The 19,714-nt window shown below is 47.2% G+C and overlaps 2 protein-coding genes across 3 annotated transcripts in view; both read left to right on the top strand.

Moving 5' to 3' along the window:
- Positions 1 to 12,908, top strand: part of NAA25 (N-alpha-acetyltransferase 25, NatB auxiliary subunit) — a 34,326-nt gene extending 21,418 nt beyond the window's left edge. Inside the window, exons 16-24 of one of the 2 annotated variants that reach the window (XM_068163374.1) lie at positions 4,157 to 4,308; positions 4,819 to 4,944; positions 5,801 to 6,044; positions 6,275 to 6,398; positions 6,768 to 6,833; positions 7,454 to 7,551; positions 7,865 to 7,975; positions 8,692 to 8,838; positions 10,102 to 12,908. In XM_068163374.1, the coding sequence (XP_068019475.1) occupies positions 4,157 to 4,308; positions 4,819 to 4,944; positions 5,801 to 6,044; positions 6,275 to 6,398; positions 6,768 to 6,833; positions 7,454 to 7,551; positions 7,865 to 7,975; positions 8,692 to 8,838; positions 10,102 to 10,224 (1,191 nt within the window). In that variant the 3' untranslated portion in view covers positions 10,225 to 12,908. The remainder of the gene's footprint in view (positions 1 to 4,156; positions 4,309 to 4,818; positions 4,945 to 5,800; positions 6,045 to 6,274; positions 6,399 to 6,767; positions 6,834 to 7,453; positions 7,552 to 7,864; positions 7,976 to 8,691; positions 8,839 to 10,101) is intronic. The other variant, XM_068163375.1, reaches the window with a different exon arrangement.
- Positions 12,909 to 14,336: 1,428 nt separating this feature from the next.
- Positions 14,337 to 19,455, top strand: ERP29 (endoplasmic reticulum protein 29). The gene is made up of 3 exons (XM_068163381.1): positions 14,337 to 14,498; positions 16,311 to 16,449; positions 17,573 to 19,455. Exons 1-3 carry the CDS (start codon positions 14,379 to 14,381, stop codon positions 18,073 to 18,075), a joined length of 762 nt encoding a protein of 253 aa, XP_068019482.1. The 5' UTR covers positions 14,337 to 14,378; the 3' UTR covers positions 18,076 to 19,455.
- Positions 19,456 to 19,714: the final 259 nt, after the last annotated feature.

Below are 19,714 nucleotides of genomic sequence, written 5' to 3' on the forward strand. Positions count from 1 at the left end.
CTCTTCAGTCTCACAGTTTGCTTCCCTGTTATCCCAACAACAGATTTGTCTTAACTGAAATAGTAAAGATGCTCACACAGTAATCCCTCAGGAAAAGTGCTGTGGCTGTGTGGCAGCTCAGGTTGTTCCTAGGTACTGTTGCCATGTACCTGTGCCTGAAGGTGGATGCTGAATTAGTGTGGCCTGTCTGCACAGAAATGGGCCTGTAGGGAGTGGGATGCACAGGGGAGCATGTGTGATGGGAGCTGGCTCTTGTCTGCATCCCTCATTTACTCATGGTTTAAGCACTGGTTCTGTGTGCTAAGTCTTTGAATTGCTGGGTGCAGCATGTTGTGCTGGAGTGAAGCCTTGGATCCCAACAGCTTTCTCCTGCATATCTGCTGTTGGTAGTGGTGGCTGCTTTTTCCCTTCCTTCTTTTTGTTAACCTTTTTAATGAGGAGTGATTTGTTCAGTCTTGTTCAAAAGTCATTTGGTGGCTGTTAATGAAAAGCAGGTCTGGAACCAACTGTCTGAATAGAAGGCCTGGCTGCATAGTAAAGCATCAAGAAATTGTCTTTCCCTGGAAAACAACCTGCAGTAACATCAGCTGAGAAGGGCAGAAGAAGGTTGTTCTCTGACAGGACTGCAAAGGACTTTCAGCAGAGAAGAGGTGATTGCCTTCAACACCTGTGCATGGATGAAGACACACTCCAAGTGCTGTTGCCTGGAAAATGCTACTCAGCTCCTGTTCCAAATTCCTAAAGAGGTTCAGCCTGCCTCACCACCACACCTTTAAAAGGTTGAGATTGCAAGAGGGGTGAAAGTGGTGCAATTAGCATTATAAAGTCCTTGTGCTACAAGATAAGGATGTGGCTGTCCAACCCACTGCCAACTGTCCAACTGCTGCATCACGTCTTGGAGACAGAGCTTTGTGACCATGAGCTGTTGTGGATCTCAGGTAGCCAGATCTCAAGTGTCCTGGATGCTTCCAGTGCTTGTCACCTTAAGATCCTCTTAGTTGGGAAGTGCCTTAAAAAGCTATGCCAATTTGCAATAGCATGTGCCCTTTAAACCAACTGTAAAGTGCAAATTGCAGGAGGTGAAGGCTCACAGCAGGGTTCTGTTCACCTGCAATGGTGGCATGATGAGTGGAGGGAACAAAAGGGATTCCTTACCATAGGGCATGTCCCAGGTATTGCAAGGTTTGAATCAGCTACCAGTTTCTGTGCTGCTGGGTTTCTGCTGTGGTTGCCCTTTCATACTTAGGGTCCTGATGCCAGCTTCTCATTTGAGTCCTGTAACAGCATCTAACTGCAGCGTTAAAGGAGGACTATCCTTTCAGAGATAGCTTTTTACATGACTTCAGATACTGCCTGCTCCTCTCTAGGTTGGTGTTTGGGATAGCTGGAATGCCTACAGCACAGAGAAGCTGTCCTGCAGCATGCTCTGTGCAGGACTCCACTAGAACAGGAAGTGTGGGAAAGAAACAAAGCATAAAAATACAGCTGCTGATTCAGACTGATTGCTTTGGATAAATCCTTTTTCCTTCTGACTTGCTGCACTTAACAGCCTGAAGTAAATCCTGTGCAAGAGTGTGTCCCCTGAGTAGCAGCCTTCTAGGATGCTGTGCAGTCCCAGCATGATATTTCTGCTCTGGGAGAGGATGCCGAGGACAGTGAGGAGAGAGAAGGCAGTACAGCTGTGTTTGGCCCTAACTTTAAAAGGCAATTTTCTCCCTTCTCAGGCTAGTCCTCCTCTAAACATGCAGCATCAGAAGTAATCTCTGTAACTTTCTTGTGTGCATCTGTCTTTAATCCTTCCAGATAGCACAGGCACACAGAGCACCAGCCTGTCCCCTGGGGATTCAAACACCACACCCATGCCGTTGAATTAGCACCCATAGCACAGCAGCCCCGCAGCCTGACAGTGAACTCTGCAAGGCTGGTTGGCAGAGGGTATGTGCCTAAATACTTGGCATATTTCTTTCATACAGTGCAAATAACCAAATTTTTAAGAAGAGAGGAAAAAACAAAAAGGCAGAGCTACCTAAAGAACATTTCTTGTTCTGGAGGTTTTCACCTGTGAGTGCCAGGTTCTAGTCACTCAGAGCCTCCCAGACAGGTTGAGTCTGCTACTGGAAAGGCCATATAAAGTTCAGTTAACCAGAGGCCTTCTTGGTTCATCTCACCTTCAGTGAGAAGTATTGTTTTCTTCTGGTGAGGTCTTCATTTCATGGTCTTGTTCAGAATTAAACCATGGAATCACAGAATGGTTTGGGTTGGAAGGGACCTGAAAGATTGTCTAGTTCAAACCCCTCTGCCATATAGGCAAGGGACACTTCCTACTGGAGCTGGTTGCTCAAAGTCCCATCCAACCTGGCACTGAGCACCTCCAGGCTTGGAGCCTCCACAGCTTCTCTGAGCAGCCTGTTCCAGTGCTTCACCACTCTCTTGGGGAAGAATTCTTTCCTAATGTCTCAATCAAGCTTCTTCCAGTTTGAAGCGGTTCCCCCACATCTTGTCACTTCTTGCCTTGTCAGAACTCACTCACCAGCTCTCCTGTAGCCCCCTTCAAATTCTGGAAGGCTGATCTAAGGTCTCTTGTGAGCCTTCTCTTCTCCAGGCTGAACAACCCCAACTCTGGCCTGTCAAATAGTGACTTGCCAGATTTTGTCACTTGCAGAGTAATGGTAAAAAAAAATACAGCTGTCTGTCTTGACTGGGAGCATAAATAGTTCCCTCTGTCTCAGGTGTAAGTTTTCATTCCAGTGGAGTGTTTCATAGTATCATTCAGGGTTGGAAGGGACCACAAGGATCACCCAGTTCCAACCCCCCTGCCATGGGCAGGGACACCCCACACTAGATCAGGCTGGACAGAGCCTCATCCAGCCTGGGCTTAAACACCTCCAGGGATGGGGCCTCGACCACCTCCCTGCACAACCCATTCCAGGGTTTCACCACTCTCATGGTGAAGAACCTCCTCCTCACATCTAGCCTGAATCTCCCCACCTCCAGCTTCATTCCATTCCCCCTAGTCCTATCACTACCTGAGATCCTGAGCAGTCCCTCCCAGCCTTCCTGTAGCCCCCTTCAGATACTGGAAGGCCACAATTAGGTCACCTCAGAGCCTTCTCTTCTCCAGACTGAACAGCCCCAACTCCTTCAGTCTGTCTCCACAGGAGAGGTGCTCCAGCCCTCTGATCATCCTCCTGGCCCTTCTCTGGACACACTCCAGCACCTCCACATCCCTCCTGTAATAGGAGCTCCAGAACTGGACACAGTACTCCAGGTGGGGTCTCACCAGGGCTGAGTAGAGGGGGAGGATCACCTCCCTCGACCTGCTAGCCACACTTCTCCTGATGCAGCCCAGGATCTGATTGGCATCTGGATCAGGATCTGTTTGTCTGGAGCTCCTTCACCATATATATCTCCTTCTGGAGATTGCTTGGACTGTTGGAAATACTGTGTGCCTCGCACTGCTACGTTTCGTCAGAGGGGAAGCAACTGCCCCCACAGACCCTGACAGCTTCCTTTGGTATGTGGGTTGTACTGTAATGTGTAGCCACTGTGTGGTGTTACTTTGTGGTGCTGTATTCAAAACTCTGAATAAAGAGAAACCAAAAAACATTGTGTGAGTAATCTTTTTTTTTCCCTTGAACCTGTTTTGTGGTAATATGTGGTGCACAGCCAGGTCAGCTCCAGACAATGTGGGAGGTATTTATTTTGCTTGAAAGCGCTTCTGGCAAGGAAACAATGGTTTTAATGATGTGAATAATGCATCTCACAAGAAAAAAATAAAGGGAGGAGGGGGAAAAAGCCTTCCCAAAGTCATCTCTTCCCCAAGTCATCTCTTCCCCTCTAAGTACTTTTCAGTCTCAGCAGCGTGACCTGTATTGTCAGCAAGGTGGTGTTTCTTAGTGTGGGTTTGGTTATTAAATCCTACTGCCTGGTGGAGTGTTTGGGCATCTTCAAAACAGGGAAGCTGCTAGGGTGACTTGGACAAGGCAAAGCACCAGCTTCTCAGCTTCTTCCAGGGATTAGCTGCCAGACTCTCAACCTCTGGGTTAATAAAAACCCCAGAAGTGCAGTTTCTTGGCAGTGACCTTGTTAAAATCATTGCTCTGAATTGATGGATGTAACTAATACAGAGGTGTGGGGTGTGTGTGTTTCCTTTCAGACCTCAGAATATATCATTCAAGCCTACAAGTATGGTGCATTTGAGAAGATCCCTGAATTTATTGCGTTCAGAAACAGGCTGAACTCCTCCCTTCACTTCGCACAGGTCCGCACGGAACGGATGTTGTTGGACCTCTTACTTGAAGCAAATATGTGAGTACAGCAGCAAAAAGTGACTCAAGTAGAGGTATGGGCATAGACAGGACCCTGGCCAAGGGAGATCACAGTGAGCTGCACTTGCAGCACTGTGGCAGAGAGCTTTGAGCTACAGTCTTAAGCTGTGCCAGGGGAAGTTTAGGCTGGATGTTAGGAAGAAATTCTTCATAGAGGGAGTGTTTGCCCATTGGAATGGGCTGCACAGGGAGGTGATAGAGCACCATCACTGGAGGTGTTTAGGAGGGTGCTTGGTGCCATGGTTTAGTTGATTAGATAGTGTTGGATGATAGGTTGGACACTATCTCAAAGGTTTCTTCCAACCTGGTTTATTCTATTCCATTCTATTCCATTCTATTTCTCTGCTGCTAATTTGCTGTCCCCATCATCATCCCCGTGTGTGTAACATTTCTGACACCAGAAGACTCAAACAGTGGAGAGAAGGGTCTGTTTGAGCTGTGTTTTCTCTTTCCAGTGATCAGATGTTTAATGTTTGTTCTTAACATACAGATCAACCAGTCTAGAAGAAAGTATAAAGTCCATGAGTCTGAGCCCAGAGGAGGATGACATTCCCTGGAAAGATTTGCGTGACAATAGGGACCTGACAGTCTTGTTTAACTGGGATCCAAAAGACAGGTGAGTAGGGATGTCCTCAGCTGTGAAGTCACAGCTTTCCCTTACAGCACACATGGCGAAGAAAATCCTTTTCAGGACAAGTGCCATGTTCAAATGTGCACTAGGCTGGCTGACTGCAGGCTTAACAAGCATGATTCATTGCCCTGTGGGGACAGGCTGCGAGAGTTGGAGCTCTTCAGCCTGGAAAAGGCTCCAGGAAGACCTTAGAGCATCCTTCAGTCTGCAAGAAAGCTGGGGAGGGACTTTTTACAAGGGCTTGTAGTGCTAGGATGAGGGGGTATGGCTTTAAACTGGAAGAGGGGAGATTTTGACTGGATATTGGAAAGAAATTCTTTACAGTGAGGCTGGTGAGACTCTGGAACAGTTTGCCCAGGAAGGCTGTGGATGCCCCCTCCCTGGACATGTTCAAGGCTGGGCTGGATGGGTCCTTGAGCAACCTTGTCTAGTCAGATGAGTCCCTGTCCATGGCAGGGGGGTTGGAACTAGAACTAGATGATCTTGAAAGTTCCTTCCAACTCAAACCATTCTATAATCCCTTGTAGCAGTACTGCCGTTCTACACGCTGCTTTCTGTATTTCTGACCACTCCTGCCTTCTCACACAGCATTTGATGACTTTGGGTAGGCTTTTGTACCTCAGTGAAGCATGTCACTTTGGAGACCTGAAGCATTTGCCTAGGGAGGTGGTGGAGTCACCATCCCTGGATGTGTTTAAGAAGTGTGTGGGCATGGCACTTGGGGATATGGTTTAACGGCCAGGGTGGTGTTAGGCTGATGGTCGGACTCAATGGTCTCGGTTAGAGGTCTCTTCCAACCAAAACAATTCTAAGAGTCTATGAATTTGGTGCCTTCCCCTAGGGACATTTCAGAAGAGCACAGGAAGCTCTCACTGGAGGAGGAAACCCTGTGGCTGCGGATCCGGTCTCTCACGCTGAGGCTGGTAAGCGGCCTCCCCACTCTCAGTCACACAATTCAACCAAAGAACTCCGAAAAGACCACAGAGAACGGCGTCTCCTCCAAGATCGACACCATCCGGTCCCTGCTGCAGCAGCTGGAAGCGGCAGTGGAGTCAGGGAAGAAGTTTCTAGAACAAAAAATTCAGGTACCAGCTCAGGGCAAAGCTATCCCCAAACGTGAAGGGAAGGGGAATGCACGTGGAGAAACTGAATGCAGCTTGTGATGTCCTGCAGGCTGCAGAATGCACTTAAATGCCTCCCCCCCCTCAAGTTTGTCGTGTGTGAGTCTGACTGAGAGATGTGCTAGAGACAAACACTGTGCTCTGGAGAAGGAAAAGTTGCAACACCTTTATCTTTTTCTTTGCTTCTTGCCTAGTATCCTGTCCTTGGCCCTCCTCCTACCCGAATGGCTGGCTTCTTCAGCAATGGCAGCTGTCAGTGCCAGACTAGCTTGTTTTATCTTGTTAGTGATATTTATGAACTAGATACCAATGGCTTAGGTAAGTGCTTGAGGGACAGGGGTTTAACCAGATTGTGGGGGTGTGTGGTGGGAGGGAGGAAGATGTGTCTCTATTTAGTGGGAAAACCAAACTAGGCATTGGATGATGTGGACCCAGAGTGCTCCTTGTGTGCTAATTTTCTGAATGGCACTAAATTTGCTGGGAGACAATGCCTTAATTTCATGGATTATGCCTCATTTTTGTACAGTGCTGATGTAAAACTCTCTCCTCTTTAAAAGCAGTTGCATTGCTTTTGTCTGCTAGCACTAAATGACATTTAAATGCCTCTTGGGTTTCTGGAAGCAGAAAATACACAAACCTGTAGTTCATAACTACTTTTTGTGTTGTTTCCTTCTGTTTTTCTTTCAGAAGACTCAGCAGAAATCCAGGAGAGGATAGGGAATAGCTTCAAGTCTTTAGTAGAACGACTAACAGGTAAATCATAGAATGATGAATGGTTTGGGTTGGAAGGGACCTTAAAGATCATCTAGTTCCAACCCCTTGCTGTGGGCAGGGACACCTCCTGCTAGAGCAGGTTGCTCAAGGCCCCATCCAACCTGGGGCCCCAAGAATAGTGGTGACTCAAGAACAAACACTGGTAACTGAGGTAGTGCTTCAGGGTGCTCTGTGAGCTGCTGAGCATGCTGGCATCACAGGGAGTTTGTGAATGCATCTGCAGAAGCCTTTAAAGACGCTGGAGAGCAAGGCTGAGCTTTCTCCTGGCTTGCCTGAGGGTGAAGCTGCTGCATGCCACAAAATGCTGTTCAGTCCTATCATTCCATTCTTGCAGCCTAGTCTTAGCATCTGTTACCTCCCTGGTGCTTGGCTCAGGTGTGCTAATAGATGGTTGGAGATGCTGTTTATAATGAAATGCAGTTCAGAGGAAGCTTCAGAGGTTGACCTTCTCAAGAGGCTTTAGCCAAATTTTATCATTAGCTGCTTAGCGGCCAGTTCTCTGGAAGCTTTGCACACTCCCCTGAGCTGAATATTGCACAGAAAACAAGTGTCTAAGTGGATCTGTGTCCTGATTGTGGCTTTTCTTTTGTTCTTTCCAGAGTTGTTCAATAAATGTAAAGGTGATTTGATTGAAGTCAGAGATGGCACCTTGAAAACTCATCCAAACCTGTTAGAAAACTTAGTCTTCTTTGTTGAGGTAAGCTGTTTGTTTATTTTTTACTTTGGTTGGGTTTTTTTTTCCCCCTAGAGTTTTTGGAGTACTTTAGGGAAGACATTTTGGGACTGAAACACAGTGAATAGAATAAACCAGGTTGGAAGAGACCTTCAAGATCATCGTGTCCAACCTATCATCCAACATCACCTAATCAAGTTCTTTGATCTCAGTCACTATTGAAAGCAGGGGGGTTTGTTGCATACTCTAACTCTTTTGAATCTTAGTAGGAACACTACAACTAGTTTAGAAGCCCCCTGTAAATGCAGCTTGTAACATACTTGTACCTCTTTTCCAGACCATCTCCATTGCCCTGTGGGTATCAAGTTACTGTGACAGCGTCCTCCGACCTTTTAAATCCAACCTGCAGAAAAAGAAGAAGAAAAAAAAAGAAAGCAGTGTAGCTATGGTAGGCACAATATTGCCCTTTTTTCCCCACCCTTCCCCACCCTCAATCCAACAGCATGTTCATGCTGAAAGAAAAATCAGGATAGATAACATGTTAATGAACTGCTTGGCATGAAGTTTGCCTCGTAGCTGAAGTGGGTTAGAGATCACTCGGTACTGATTTGGAAACCCTTGTGTCTAGTTAAAATCAAGGGGTGAGGTGCCACATCTCTGGCATCTCCTGACAGCTGTTTAATAGGAAACAGAGTTTACAGTATCACAGCCCTTCCTGCCTTGAATGTGCTGCAGTGAACTTGTTACCTGGTAGTGTCTGTCTGGGAAGGTAGATCATAGAATGGTTTGGGTTGGACCTTAAAGGTCCTCTAGTTCCAAATCCCCTGTAGTGGGCAGGGACACCTCCTACTAGACCAGGTTGCTGAAGGCCCCATCCAACCTGGCTTTCAACACTTTCAGGCTTGGAGCCTCCACATCATCTCAGGGCAACCTGTTCCAGTGCCTCACCACCCTCATGGGGGAAGAATTTGTCCTAACTGTCTAATCTAAATCCAGCATCTTCCAGTTTGAAGCCATTATGCCTTGTCTTGTCACTACATTAGATGATAGCTTAGCATTGCAGGAAGGACTAGAATGACAGACAAAATGAGTTGTCATATGGAAATGTGATGTGAATTGGCTTTAATGTGTGTGTACCAATTGAAAATGTCTTTCTTTTTATAGCCACCTGTATTTACACATTTTCTGGATTATGTTACTGAACTACAGACATTAACTTCCAATGTAATAGATCACATCAAAGGGCTTGAAATCATTCTGACTGCACTAAAGCTTGAAGAGCTGTCCCTCAAGGACACTCTGCTTTTACAGGTATGAACTCGTGGTGTTACTTGTCTGCTCTGTACGTTTGTGCATGACAGAGAACAATCTGTGTGTGCACTGCTCTAGGATGAGTGTGTTGAAACACGAGGGATGCAAAGTAACTGATTCCAGAATCATTTGAGATTCATCAGTCACTTTCTTGGAAACAATTACCTGATCTGTACAGAAAAATCAGTGGCAACTTCCCCCACTCCTTGGCTATACAGGAGTAAGGCACTACAGGTGCCAAACCTCATGTCAGATTGAGATGTGAGGCATGGGCCTCATGAGGGAGCTTGTCTTTTAAGCCATGGCAATCAGAGAAGAATTAAAACATTGGGATAGGCAAATTGATGTTACTGTCATCAGGGATATTCTAACAGTTTAATGCTTAATGTGTTTAATTAAAACAATGGTTGAGGCCCTGAAAATATCCTTGAAATGGTGTCAAGGGTCCAGCTAAAAAGCTTAGAGGTGACTGAAAGGATAGAATTGGGATTTCCTTTATGTTGCTCTTGAAACACAGGTGAAGATAAAAGGCATGACAAAGCAAAGTGGTGGATCATCTTCTGCTACACAGGGAAAGGGACTGGGGGGTGGCAAGTCATGATGCTTGTCAAAGGATTGTAGATTCCAGGAGAAGGGTTTGAGAGGGGAGTTGTCTCCTCACCAGTATTAGTTTGAGGGGGATAGGGGAGACTGAGTGGGAGAATCATGGAATCATTTTGGTTGGAAGAGACTTTTTAAAACCAAACCCAACCATTAACCCAACACTGCCAGGTCACCACTAAACCACAGCCTTCAGCACATCTACACAGCTTTTCAATCTCTCATGGGATGGGGATGCCACCACTGCCCTGGGCAGCCTGTTCCAGGGCTTAACCACTCTTCCAAGGCTTCTCTGCTCTTTATCAGTGCCTGCAAAAGGCATCCTGAGAACAATTCTCTACTCAGTAAATGCTGCCTATAGTAAAATGGTGCATGCACTCTCAATTTCAGCCACAGATGTTTAGCACTAGGGTGTTTCCAGAAGCTTTTGAAGAACTGGTAGTGTTACCTGCCCTGTCAGGGCAAAACCAGCACCTGCAGATTTGTTGCTGCTGAGCTGTTGCTGCTTACCTTGCGCTCCTGATATCCCCTTTGTAAACTTAGACCATGGTCCTCATGAATTTCTTATCAGTGTTTGAGATGGTGGGGGAAGTTTAGCAGAAGGACTTAAACAGATGCTGTGGAGTGAATGATTTCTCTCTTTTTTTTTTTTGCATTTTCCAGGAAGAAAAAAAGTTTACAAAGACTGTGCAAGGGAAGGTCCAGAGCAGTTACCATCACTCAGTTCAGGAAATTGGAGAGCTGCTGAAAAAGAGACTTGATACCATTAAAAAACTAAAGATTTGAGAAACGCGTCCTTGACAGACTCCACAGGGGAGTGACACCAGAGTCCCAGGCAGAAGCAACATCCAATATACCATCACTTTAATCCAGAACTTCCTCATAATGCATGAAGGACTTAAAAAAAACAAATCATAAACCAATTTTTGTAGGTATTACAGATGTATTGAGCTGATTTAAATTATTGTACATAAAGGAGAAGCAGGGACCCTCGTCAGGGTTTGACCACTTTTTATACATGTTCATAAGTATATTGCAACAGGAGAAAGTGAACTTTCTTCCCTTTTAATCTCTAGCACCAACTGGAGATGGTCTTTAGAAGCAGCAATAGAAATCCAGTGTAAAGCATTTATCTCAAAGGAGTTGTATTTTCATCACCATACAGTGTTTATAATTTTTGTATGGTCTTTGCCTTAGAAAAGCAGAAATCGTAGATGCCCGCACTCAGATGAGCCCATTTTGGAGCTGCCTCTTTTGTCCTCAAGCCACTTGGTCCTACTGAAAACAAATCCAGGTGTTGGCCCAGCAGGGAGAGGTGAGGCTACGCTGGAGGAGCACACTCTGCCTACAACCTTCCAGCTCCGCCGCAGCGTGGGAGGAAGCCTTGACATGTGGTGAGGAGGCTCCTCTGAGCAGAGGACTGGAGGGAAGAGGTGGAGTTGGTGTTACACACAGGTTGTTTTCATGTTCAGGAAGACTGCAGGCCTGATGAGGAGCAAGCTTGGCTGTTCAGCTCTAGAGAGAGAGATGGGAATTGGTGTTTCAGCCAAAAAACAGCACCCCAAACCAGAGACCTTGTATATAGAAGCTGCAGTGCAGTCTGACGCTGTGGTCTGATTTCATGTTGGCTCAGTGTAAAACAGCAATCACCAGGACTTTTTAAAAGTGTATTTAGAATACTGAAACTTCAAGACTTAAAATATTTTAATAGAAATCAAATCTTATTGGCTTTTGGGTTTAAGTTGGCAGAGGTAATTTGCTCCTGCTGTGGTATGAGGCTGAGAACCCATTCTGTAGCTGTATGCTTACTTTGTGCCGTTGATCTTTGGTTGTTTGAGTAACTAGCTCAGCTCCCACGGTGTTCTGTTGGTGCACTGCTATCATCTGCTTCACTGACTGCATTTCTGCTGGGTGGTTTTTTTCACCTGGAAGGAGTAATGCAGCCTAAAATTGGTAGGGAATAAAAAAACCAGTTAGGTGTACCTGCAGTCCAAGGGCCAGGTCAGACTCGACGGAGTTCTCTTCTGATTTCAAGCAGCTAGTAGCTGAAGTCTGTTTTAAGAGAGCTGATAATCCTCCCTTCGTTGTCATCTCCTCTGAGAGTGTTTTCTTAGTAATGCTAGAATGTTGAGAGTATTTTTTTACAATAAATCCCCTGTATTAAAAAAAAAAGAGATAAAAAAATACCCCACCCCCCCAATCTTCACATAGCTGCTCTTGCTGGATTTGGTTTTGCTTTGCCCCATCCTGAAAGGGAAAGAAGAATGTCTGCACAGGTTCTCTGAATTGTAATGGATGTCCTGATGGTTTGTCTGGTAAGTGCTCTGGGCTGGAGGAATACCAAAATGTGTTAAGTCTGTTTCATAGTAATAATTCTCCTGGAAAGGAGAGAGGAAAAAAAAAACAAAGGAAAAAAAAATCAAGGAAAAGGGAAAAAAAAAAAGGAAAAAACCAAGCAAAGAAGCCACAACTGAACTCTTCTATGTTGTACAGAAATACCCTTTTTTGAAGGAAGGCTGTGCTCCTTAAATTAAAGCCAGAGTGATGACTGAAGTTGCTTTGGAATGTGTAGGGTAAGTGAAAACAGTCCCACGTTGAGGCGATGCAGTTCCCAGAGAAGCACTGAGCCACACACTGGCGCTGTCCTTGTTCCTTGGCGCTGTTGCTGGTGTTCCTGTTCCCTCCCTCCCTGGTGGCAGGGACTAGAGAGGGCTTTGTGCAGACACCAGCGCTGAAAGCACCCTGATGCAGAGGGGACACTCCAGGGGCTGATTGGTGCTGGAGTTTCTTTCCGCTGCTGCTACAACAGGTTGAACTCAACCTGACATATGGATAAGTAATGATGTAAATTAAGTGTAAGGTTAAAATAACCAAGCTTTTAAAGTCCTCCCATGTGCCTGAAAGCAGAACTTGCTGTAAAAAAACATAAAACCAAAACTTTTCTGCGTCAGCTCCCTAAGAAAGCAGAACTGAAACTGCTGGGGGGGGGGGGTGGATGTCAGCTGAAGCAAAGTCTGGTAAGAGATGGAACCATGGCTTGTTCACTTCCCATCCTGCTGTTTGGCACAGAATCACTCAAAACACCCTTGTGCCAGCACAGGGGGAATACTGACTGCTGCTCACTGTCACCTGCTGTCCCCTTTCCAGCTCCAGCCTCTGGCCAACAATGAGTTTGTCAAAGAAATGCGATGTTTTGTTCGCTCAGTGTTTCACGACAAAACCAGATGCCATCTCTTCACAAGCTGTAGTTTGTCTATAGGAGGAAATGGCGTACACAACTGACCATGTACTGACTGCTAGGGGGCTTGGTTGAAGGAGAGGGAGAATTTCTCTCCCCCTATAAACTGTGTACAGGTAAATATAGTCTATATTTCTTACAAAAGAGCATTTTTCCCGTCAGAATATGTCCCACGTGGACCCGATAAGGAATTCGAGCTGTAACCCGTTGCTGCTGCTCCACTTTTTCCACTCTTGGGATTTGTGTTGGGGTGGGGGGGGGGAGAGGGGGGGGAGGTTGGGGGTTTATTTCTCTTTTGGTGATGAATTGACAAACATACCTAGAAGAAGCTACCAAGACTACTGTTTACAGACTGAAAAAACAAAATAACTGCTTTTATACTACTGGGATCACGAGCCACGATCCTTTTACAGATGTCCTCACCTTCTGCTTCGAATCGGCGTCTGATGTAGATAAAGGTCAGAAGTCTCCTACCCTGCTTTGTCTACACCCAGGGCAAGGTGTACCATGCCTGATCGTGTCGCCCATCGTTTTTGTACTTTCTAACTGTTCCGAGCTGCGTTTCTCCTTTTGCAATCATCGATAATCATGACTTTTATTTTAACCGCTAGTTAAATCTTTAGAGGGGGTTGGTTGCTTGGTTGGTTGGTTGGTTTGTTGTTTGTTTGTTGTATCTGCAGCCTTACCTGAACAGGTTTCTCTTCGTTGTTTTTAATTTATGACTGTAGGAGATGTGTATGCCTCAGCCTTCTCCGTACTTAAGTGACACCACTGCAACTGATCTGCTTTAAACTGGATGGGTTTATAATTTATATAAAAGTCAGTTTCGTTACAAGTTGGTATTGCTGCCTCTTTCATTTTTTTGGTTTTAGGTCTGGCTGGGCTGGAAGTGACTTTGAGGTGCTCGCCCACACAGTCTAGCTTTGAAACCAGATTATCCTGGTGTGGGGCAAGCAGAAAATCGAGTTTCCTGCAAGGAGGGGAGGATGGAAAGTGGGGGGGGGGAGTTACTCATGGCTTTCTATTTGCTTCAGGGCTGGCTTTCAGAATCAGCCGTGATGGAAGAAGGAGCTTGGATGTGTGTGTTCTTTGACATGATAATCTGTCAAGCTCCTGCTCAGGCTTTCTGTATTGCTTGAACTTCATCCTGACTTTCAGGAGTAAGGGGGGAAAAAAAAAAGCTGGCACTGCATGAGATGCTTTTTAGAAGCACAAAAATGCTGCTTGCGAGGGCTTTGGCAAGGCTGTAGCAGTAGTCACTCTCTCTGGCCTGCTGTTGTATGTATCTCACACACCAGCTGCTCCTCTCTGCGTGGCCGAAGCGCAGTCAGCTGTCCTGCAGGGCCGGACTCTGCGTGCTGCCCTTTCTCTTGCCTTCATCTTAGAATTGCTACTGGGAGCTGGCCAGTTGTGTTTTCCTCTGGCAGCAGCAGCAGCACCACCACCATGTGCTGCCCCGGATTGCTGGAGCTGCTCCCGTGCCCTGCCCACCCTCTCCCCTGACACCGGGACTCCCCAGGACCGCCTTAGCTCCCTTCTCCCGCTCACACGATCCCACTCTGCCCCCGACCTCCGCGGCACCTGGAGTCCGACCCCCGCCGCTCAGCCCCACTCCCCGGGGCGGCCTCGGGGCGGGGCGGCCCCCGGCGGCGCTCGGCGCGGTCACGTGTCCCCGGCAGTCCCGTTCCCTCCGCGCTCCGCCATGGCTGTGGCGGCCGCCGCTGGCTCCTTGCTTCTCTGCCTGTTCGGCCTGGTGCTGCCCGGTAGCACCGCGCTGCACACCAAGGGCTCCGTACCCCTTGACACCACCACCTTCTACAAGGTACGGTTCGCCTGGCGGGCGCTGCCCGGTCTGACAGAGCCCTCGGGGGGGTTGGGGGGGAACGGCTGTTCGGGGAGCGCGGCGGCCATGTGCACCGCCACAAAGGCCGCATCAACAGGCGGTCAGCCTCGGAGGGCCGGGGTGGCGAAGCGGGGCTGCGGGGCAGGAGGTGGGCTGGGAGGCGACCCCCCCCTCCCCGCAACTCCAACCGCCGCCACCGGCGCCGGGGAGCGCTCGGCGCTGGCGGAGCGGCCGAAGCGTTGGGTCCCTTGCGTCGCAGCCAATGGGAGAGCGGCAGCCGCTGCGGACAGCCAATCAACGCCGTCCAAGTGGAGACGGGCCGCCGAGGGATGCCTGGGCAGTGCTGCGGCCGGGGGCGCGGGGGGCTCGACCCGACCCGGCCCGGCCAGGACAGTCTCGTCTCTATCCGGCTGCAGCCGCGGCTCCTGTATTCAGCGCCAGCCTAGCTCTCCGTGGCCCGGCCAGGGAGCAGAGGAGCCGCTCTGGGCATGTTCCTGCTCTAACAGAGGGCAGGACTGTGCAGGGGAGAATGTCGTGGCCCTAAGTGTGAGTTAGGCCAATTTTGGTTCTTTTTTGGTCATGCAGGGGAAAGCAACAGGCTTCTGCCAGACGGAGATCTCGCAGAGGTTTGTTGGTTTTTTTTCTCCGCTAAATCGCTGTGAACAGAGGGTGTCAGCCGCGAGATGCCGATTTCAGCAGCACCCAGCGCAGTGGCAGGTGTTAGAGCCCGGCATGGGGCAGATGGAGAGAGGGAATAGTGTGGCAGGATTAACGCCTGTGCTGTCACCGTGTGAAGAGACAGCCATCAGCTGAGCTGTCTGAAAAGTATCTGCCCAAACAAACTGCTCAGGCGTGAGCAAATATTTCTCACCACATGCCAGTTCTGTGTGTGTATGTATGTCCCAGATTGGCTTTTCTGCTGTGACAAACTATTTGTGGTGTTTACTGCACTCTGCATCCTTTGGGAGTTTCCAGCTCTTCTGCAACAAGAGGATTTTGAAGTAATTGGCAGAATGCTGAAAGATGAACTAAAAAGGACCAGCAAAGCTGTAGCTCCTGTCATGCTCACTAAGACAGTAATGAAGCAATCAGCAGGCCCAGGGCTCAAAGCTGGCCTTAGCTGCTGGAAGCACTGGAGCAGTCCCCACTTGTAAGTTGGGTACCTGTGTTGCAATTTGAACTTGTTCATTAGAAGAAAAGATTTTGCAAGGTCTCCTCCTGAAGGGAGAACAAAATCCCAGCCTGAGTGGCAGATTCCATTTGAAAGGGCAGCATGCAAGCAGAGCAAAACGCAAAAGCAGCAGCACAAATAAAAGAGGAATCAATTAAAAGATGAAATTTACATTTCCTGATCCAGTGCAGCACCTCCACACCTACCCTCCGCCTCCTCTCTCAGCTCAGAGCTGCAGGTCTCATGCTGGGACACTTCAGAATGACATTAGATGTGGCCTCTCTCAGTGTCCCACTGGAAACAGTTTAGCTGACTTCCTTCCAAGATGCTAATCAGAATTGCGAAAAGCAAATCATGTATAATTAAAGGCATTATCTGATCCCCCAAACCTGCCACGCACCATCTTTATCTTGGTGTAGGAATACATCCACCCAAAGCTCAGCCTTTCCCCCACACTGCAGTGAGTCATTCCTGAAAGACTGTAATTAGAACATTTCCATTCTCCCTCCACATCTACTTCTTGCAAGGGAAGAGAAGGACAAGCTGAAGCAACCTCAGGTGACTTGCAGATTGCTCAGATTCAAAATGCTACTGTTTGGTCTTTTTCTTTCTTGTTTTAGGTAATCCCAAAGCATAAGTTTGTCCTGGTGAAATTTGATACACAATATCCCTATGGCGAGAAACAGGATGAGTTTAAAAAGCTGGCAGAGAGCTCAGGCTCCAGTGAGGACCTTCTGGTGGCTGAGGTGGGGATATCAGGTGAGGAGCTCTGGGCAGGTGTGGGCTGGTGAGGGGGAGATATTCACTGTGATTTCTGATGAACACAGGCTCTGAGGCAATGCTGCTGATGAGGGATGAGATGGGCCAAGCACCAGTTCCAGCTGGGTGCTGAGCTCTGCTGCGGTGCCTCCCGCCAGGAACGTGGGAGTGCTGCTTATCTCCTCGGGGCTGGTTAATGAAGCAGGGCAGCTCACGCTGCTGAACTGCAGCACATCCCCCTCACTTACAGCTCTTTTCGTCTTGTGTCCCCCTTCCCCCCACCCCCTTTTTTTTTTCCTTCTTTCCTAGAGAGAAACCTGTTTATCCATTTCTAGGGAAGAGACTTTACAAGAATCATGCTTTAGCCACAAGCCTGGTCAGACAAAGCCTGTGTAATGTGATGAATTTCTTGTAGCAATCCCTCCTTTTATTGCTGTGAAGAGAGTAGTCATTGTGTTATGGATGGTGTCACCTGATGTTCTTCCAGTTGGCTTGAAGAGAAAAGCAGTAAAGAATGGGTCACTGCCACTTCACTTGCTCTTTGTAGGTAGAAGTAAGAATTTAATCTTGTAGGAATTGTCCAGCTGGGAAGTTTCACTCATGCTGACATCTCTAAACACAGGTGGGTTGAGCTAAGTAGCAGTGTTGAAGTCCCTGTAAGTTAGGTTTTCTATCATCAGGAATAAATGCAACTCATGTAAGATGAGAAAACATCCTGTGCTGTCAGAGCTGAAACATGAGTGTACACCTTCTGCACATTGATCAGGTAAGAAATCCATTTAACTGTAAAATCAATGGATAGAAGAAAGCAAGGGGAAAAGTAAGGCTATTAATTTCCCATAAAGAGAATGAGGTTTGTATGTAGAGGCCCTGCTGATGACTTCCACAATCAGCAAAGCATCATTAGAATCGTGAGATTTTCTTTGGAAAATCTATTGTCTTCCAGAAGTGAATTTTCTCAGGTGGTTTTGTCACAGTGGATGGCATTCCCTGGAAAAAAGGTTGTTAGGACATGCTGAAACTCTGGTGAATAATATTTAGCAGTTTGTGTTGGAGGGAATCCTCATTTGTTTTCCCTTTTGATGAATGAAGTGGTTTTCTGTGGTTTGTTTTCTCCTAACAGATTATGGTGATAAACTGAACACTGAGCTGGGAGAAAAGTACAAGCTGGATAAGGAGAAATTCCCTATTTTTTACCTGTTCCAGGATGGTGACTTTGACAATCCCTTACCTTACAGTGGGCATATCAAGGCCGGGGCTATTCAGCGCTGGCTGAAGAGTAATGGCATCTATCTGGGGATGCCAGGCTGCCTGAAGGAGTTTGACATGCTGGCCAGCAAGTTTGTGAGCACCACTGAGAAATCAGAACGCCAGTCCCTCCTGAAAAAGGGCCAAGAGAGCTTAGGCAAAACAAGAGAGACCGAGAAGAAGTCAGCTGAGCAGTACTTGAAAATTATGAGCAAGATACTGGAGCAGGGAGAAGAGTTTGCTGCTAACGAAGTTGTCCGAATCACAAAACTGATCGAGAAGAACAAGATGAGTGATGGCAAAAAGGAGGAGCTCCAGAAAAGTCTGAATATCCTTGCTTCCTTCCTGAAGAAGAACAATGAAAAAGATGAGCTCTAATACGTTGGGGGAACTTTGTACAAGCTGTGAAATACTGTCAGAGAGTCCTCACCAGTCCTCCTTATGCAAGCAAACTTCCCGCTGACTTCAAGAGAGCAGCAGATTTCCTTCTGGTAGTCTCAGTTTAGAAGATCAAGAGGAAGACATTCCTTTAAAACAGAGTATCCTAAATGTTGGGAAAATCACCTTAAAGCAAGATGCCAGTATTGTGTAATACCATTCAATAACAGTGTTAAAGCAGACCAGAAAAAAAAATGCAAGCAAGCAAAGCACTAGATTGGCCTGAAGCACATTCCTGGTGGCTTTTACAGCTGTTCCTTAGCAAACAAATAACAAATTTCAGCATTTCAGCCCCACATTCCATCTTGCATACTCTAAAAGGTACAGATTGGGTGTTCCTCACAACCCCACCTTTCCCTGTTCTTAGTGTCCTTGGGATTTATCCTCCTCTCACCTTTTGTTTTCCCAGTAAGGCCCCTTCTCTGAGTCTTGGTTCTCCTTACCTGTTGATAAAGAGATCCAGAGGTTGTTTTTCTTGCCTTCAGTGGCTGCTGTCTCTTTTTGGCTTTGGGTATCAGCCCAAATACTGGCAGGCACAGTCAAGACAGATCCTTCACGTGTCAAAACTTGCCCTTCATCTTCTGGCCAGAGCAGCCATCTCAGCAAATGTTCTGAAATCCTTCTGGTACCCTGACAGAGCAAGCAATTTGAACTCTGTGCAAGGGCAAAGTCTCCTTGAGGTGCTATTACTCTTAGTCTTGCCAGTTCCTGCAAAAACATGTTTTCCAGAGGTATAGTTGGGGTAAATTTTCTTACAGCTGAAGAGCACATGCAATGCCTGCGTGTTTTTGTCTGTCCTTCCCATCCCAGCTTCGTTTCCCAGGGTCAGAATAAGGTGAGGGTGAGACCAAGGAGGGCATCTGCAAGTCTCAAGCCATAGTGAACGTGAACAAAACATTTCCTCCAGCTGCATCTTCAGAAGCAATTGACGCAGTCAAACTAAAGGTTCATCAGTGTTTAGTAGTTTTAAATATTTGAGGTCTTGAAAAAGGAAGTGCAAGTGTTTGTGCCCTTAGAAGTCCAGTCTATACAATTTTAATGGAGCTGCCTGACCCAGGACTTGATCCTGCCTGTGCTGTTCGTGCTGTGTGGAATTCAAGCGGCTGCTGGAAGATGCTGCCTGGTCAGGGTTATAGAAAGAGAAACATCTTGAGTCTTTTACCATAAGACAACGCTCTGAGCTAAGTGAAACTGATTTCTGTGGGAGCTTTGCTGCCTTTTGAATGCTGCGGTGGGTGCAAGGAGCAGCTACTGCTGCAAGATAAAATGTATTAGTAATGCTGTAATAATAATAATAATAAAAAGAGTGGTTCCAATTAATAGCTGCTGGTAAAACTGCTTTCTGGAGAAGCTGCTGCTTAGCTCTGCAGTTACAGAGGAAGGCAAAGGCTGATCAGCCAGTGATGAGGGGTTTGCACGAAGGGGTGGAAGGGTGTCCCTTGGTGCCCTTCCTCTGAGGAGAGGAGGGGGAAGAAGCTCAAAACGGGGCAGGCTTCGCCGGTCAATTTCCACGAGGGCTGTGTGAAGATGCTTCCCGGGTAGCTCTTGAGGCGGGGGCGCCTCGGGGCTGAAGCTCGGG

This window comes from Melanerpes formicivorus, unplaced genomic scaffold, assembly GCF_026170545.1.
Source record: "Melanerpes formicivorus ecotype bairdi unplaced genomic scaffold, bMelFor1.0.p_v2 SCAF_72, whole genome shotgun sequence".
Classification (NCBI taxonomy): domain Eukaryota; kingdom Metazoa; phylum Chordata; class Aves; order Piciformes; family Picidae; genus Melanerpes; species Melanerpes formicivorus.